Below are 3,492 nucleotides of genomic sequence, written 5' to 3'. Positions count from 1 at the left end.
TAATGCAGGGACTTCCCTGGTGGTGCAGTGGATAAGAATCCGCCTGCCAATGCAGGGAACACGGGTTCGGTCCCTGGTCTGGGAAGATTCCACATGCTGCGGAACAGCTAAGCCTGTGTGCCACAACACTGAGCCCATGAGCTGCAACTACTCAAACAAACAACTGAAGCCTGCGCCTAGAGCCTGCGCTCCGCTAACAAGAGAAGCGAACACAGTGAGCAGCCCGTGTTACACAGTGGAGAGCAACAAATGACCAGTAGCCCCTGCCCCTAAGATAACGTCTGCTACATATTACGCCAGATAAAGCCTGCGAGCAGCAATGAAGACCCAGTGCAATTAAAAAAAAAACAACAAACCCTTAACACTGTAAGTCAACTGTATTTAAAACAAAAACAAAAACACCTTGTATATGTACTAGTCCTAACTGTGTATATGCACATTTACATCTTTGCCAGTAGAAAGACTAAAAGACCAGAATTCAGTGGCTTTCCTTGAATAGGATTAAGAGTGATTTAACCTTTTCCTTATAAGTCTGTACTTTCCTTACCGTAGGACACAATTGTTTAACTAGCGTTTATTTTAGGGTATGATTTAGAAAAAACAATGTATGAGTGTTTTTTGAGAAAACTAGGACCCTGAAACTATAGGGAGCAAATTCTCTGAGCAACTTTGTGAACTGTTCATATTTTATATTTGAAATTGACAAGTAATCTTCATTTTCACAGTATGACCATATCCTTAAGATGAGTAGCTTAAATGTGATCCAAAGACAACACTTGTGCTTCCACAAATGAAATTCTGGTCACTAGAGATAATCGCTTTTTGACATAAAGTGCTTCTTAAGTTGATGTTAAATGTGACCATAGTAAAAACATAAAATGCTTCAATTAATGGTAAACCTGCATAATTAATGGTCAATATGAGTAAATGAAAACCCAAATCAAATCAAATAAACACAGCCATTTTGCCTCTTCCAAAAACAATAAAAAGGCACCACTTAGAATGTTCTAACACTCTCCACTGTTTACAGGATCCAAACGTCTTGGGCCTAACGTCCCTCTCAGCTCCCGCGTTCTCTCCATCAAGGTGCAGCTGCTCCAGACTACTCAGGAATCTCAGAACAGGCCACACACCTTGCCTCCTACCTGTGCTTTGGTGTGCTGCCCCTTATACACCACTCCATCTGGCAGGCTCCTACTCATCCGTCAAGGCCTAGGTGAAATAAACCTTCCTGGAAGCCTGACCAATGACTCCTGACAGCACTTGGGGTGGCTGTTCACACTAGCAGCTGTCTCCCTCCTTCTGTCCTGCCCACTCAACAGAAAGGCTCTGAACGAATGAATTAATTACTGTAAAAGCCTAACATCTGTGAATAGCAATGGACTCACATGTGGGGAGACAAGGAGCAGGTGACAACACCTTCCATTTCTCCCCCAGGAACTAGGGGGAACAGAGGAGACCCCCCACCCCAACCCTGGGGCGCAGAGGAGGAACTCACAGAAGCCCTCCAGCACAACAGAGGCCTGCCTGGAGGCCCGCCGGCCCTTCCCTTCTGGGTCCACCTCGCAGCCAGACTGGCCCCGTGCTTATCTGTGAGCTCCAGATAGACCAGCTCTCCAGGTCTGCTCCGGACCCCAGCGATCCCCTCTGGACTCCACCTCCTCGTCCCTACCCTGCTGTGAGGATCCGGGATGGGGCACACCTCCACAGAGCTGTGTGGGCTCTACCCACACAGAAAAGTCCAGATAAGCCTGGCACATAAGGGCACACGGCGAGGTGGGGGGGGCGGTGTTTGACGTGGAGAAAAGCCACTCCCTCTTACCACGTCCCCTCAACTTAGTGATAAACAGAACTGCCAGGCACTCAGATACAGTCCCATCCTCCTCCCCCAAAGAACCACAAGGACCTCTCCTTTGAGTGAACCCCCAGCCCCTGGAAAGTGAGCAGCCAGACCGAAGGGAGAACCTGGCCGCCTCCGTGACAATGAAGACAGAACAGGGCGGTGGGAGAGGGGTGGTAGTTGGTCAGTTTTCAAAATGCAGCAGGAGACGTGATAGACATGACGGCCTCCCCCCCTGAGTCCTTGAGAAAGGCTGTGCTGTGACAAGTCTTTGGGACGAGGGCCCCCGCCCAGTACGGCACAGCCGCTTTGAGGTCTGAGACCCCAAAAGCAGGAAGGCAGAGACCTGGACCTAGACAGGTGTCCTGTGCTCCCTGAGTCCGGGTTGAGAGGACAGAGGAGGGCCAGGGCGGTCATAGCTTCCGTTCCCCCTCCCTGACCAGGGACCCTGCCCAAGAGGCAGGTACTATACACCAGGTTCCCCCCCAGGGGGCACGCAATGCCCTACCAGATTTCAAAGGGATGTGGCTGGTTTCCAGGGGCCTCCACTCCCCTAAGGACAGCCTGCCCTGCCCTTCCTCTTTCCTCCAAAGGACCCTGAGGGTCTCCCTACCGCCGGATCAAGGCCCAGTGACCTCCCCACAAGAGGCTAGCTCACTGCCCCCACAGCCCACCTGGTGTGGTCGGCCGTCGCCCCTTCCTGGGTTCTGGACTCACGGGACCTCCGTGGCAGCGAAGCCCCCCGCTCTGCGGCTCAGGCCCGGCACTGCCCGTGTCCCTTGTTCTGGGCTGCGCCTCCACCTTGGCCCCCATGCAGCTGGTCGGCCCCGGGCTGGAGCTCTGGTTGGCTTCGGGTTTCAGTGGGGCCAGGCCTGCCGTGGCAGCCCTGGGAAGGGCACACTCCCCCTGCCTTGCATCCTGCTCAAGGTCGGCCAGGACGGCTGTGGGCCAGGAGGCCCTGGTGGCTTCGGGACCCCGGGTAAAGCTGCCACCAGGGCTCAGGCCCGCCTCCCCAGATCCCCCCCAAAGGGGGTCACTGCTGATGAAGCAGTTAGTGGGGCAGGAGAACCCGGCGTCTGGGCTACCTGGGACCCTCCAGATCGAGGGCCCCGGTGACTGGCTGGCAGGGGTAGGGCCCAGCAAGGGGGTCCTCTCCTCTGCCCCAACTCCAGTGGGGGTGGGCAGGACCGCTTCCGCCAGCTGCCGGCAACAGCTGGCGCAGACCCGGGCCCAGGCCATGAGGTGGCCGCTCCCTGTCCACTGGCGGCCGCTGAGTGCCCTGCCTGCCTCCTCCTGGATCAAGTGGCCGGCGGGGGCCTCTGGCTTATGCTGCCCCCTGCAGGTGACCTGGCAGCTCTCCCCTTCCTGGGAGACACCCGTTCTGGTGGGAGGGGGGAGGGGCCCCCAGACTCCCAGAGGACAACTGCACCCAGTGCCCCGGCCTCCAGCTCCACCAAGGAGCTGGCAGGCTCCGACTTCCCTTCCCAGCAGCCCCTGCGCTGCCGGGAGAAAACCAAGTCTCTCCCCTGGGGAAAACAGAGCTGGCAGCAAGAGACCCAAGGCCGTGCGGTGGTAGAGAAGGAACATGCCCGGCCTTGCCAGGGCGCCTTCCTAGGGCCTCTGACTTGTTGCCAGGGCCCAGGCAGGGCTGC

At 56.0% G+C, this 3,492-nt stretch overlaps 1 protein-coding gene across 1 annotated transcript in view; it reads right to left on the bottom strand.

Moving 5' to 3' along the window:
* Nucleotides 1-3,312, bottom strand: part of CLUH (clustered mitochondria (cluA/CLU1) homolog) — a 17,726-nt gene extending 14,414 nt beyond the window's left edge. The window contains exon 1 of the mRNA XM_010861309.1: nt 2,515-3,312. Coding sequence (XP_010859611.1) covers nt 2,515-3,079 — 565 coding nt within the window. The 5' untranslated portion in view covers nt 3,080-3,312. The remainder of the gene's footprint in view (nt 1-2,514) is intronic.
* Between the last annotated feature and the right edge of the window lie 180 nt (nt 3,313-3,492).

The sequence above is a fragment of the Bison bison genome, unplaced genomic scaffold (assembly GCF_000754665.1).
Source record: "Bison bison bison isolate TAMUID 2011002044 unplaced genomic scaffold, Bison_UMD1.0 scf7180017864472, whole genome shotgun sequence".
NCBI lineage: Eukaryota > Metazoa > Chordata > Mammalia > Artiodactyla > Bovidae > Bison > Bison bison.
The sequence above is the reverse complement of the archived record's forward strand: the minus strand, read 5'-3'. Positions and strand labels throughout refer to the sequence as shown.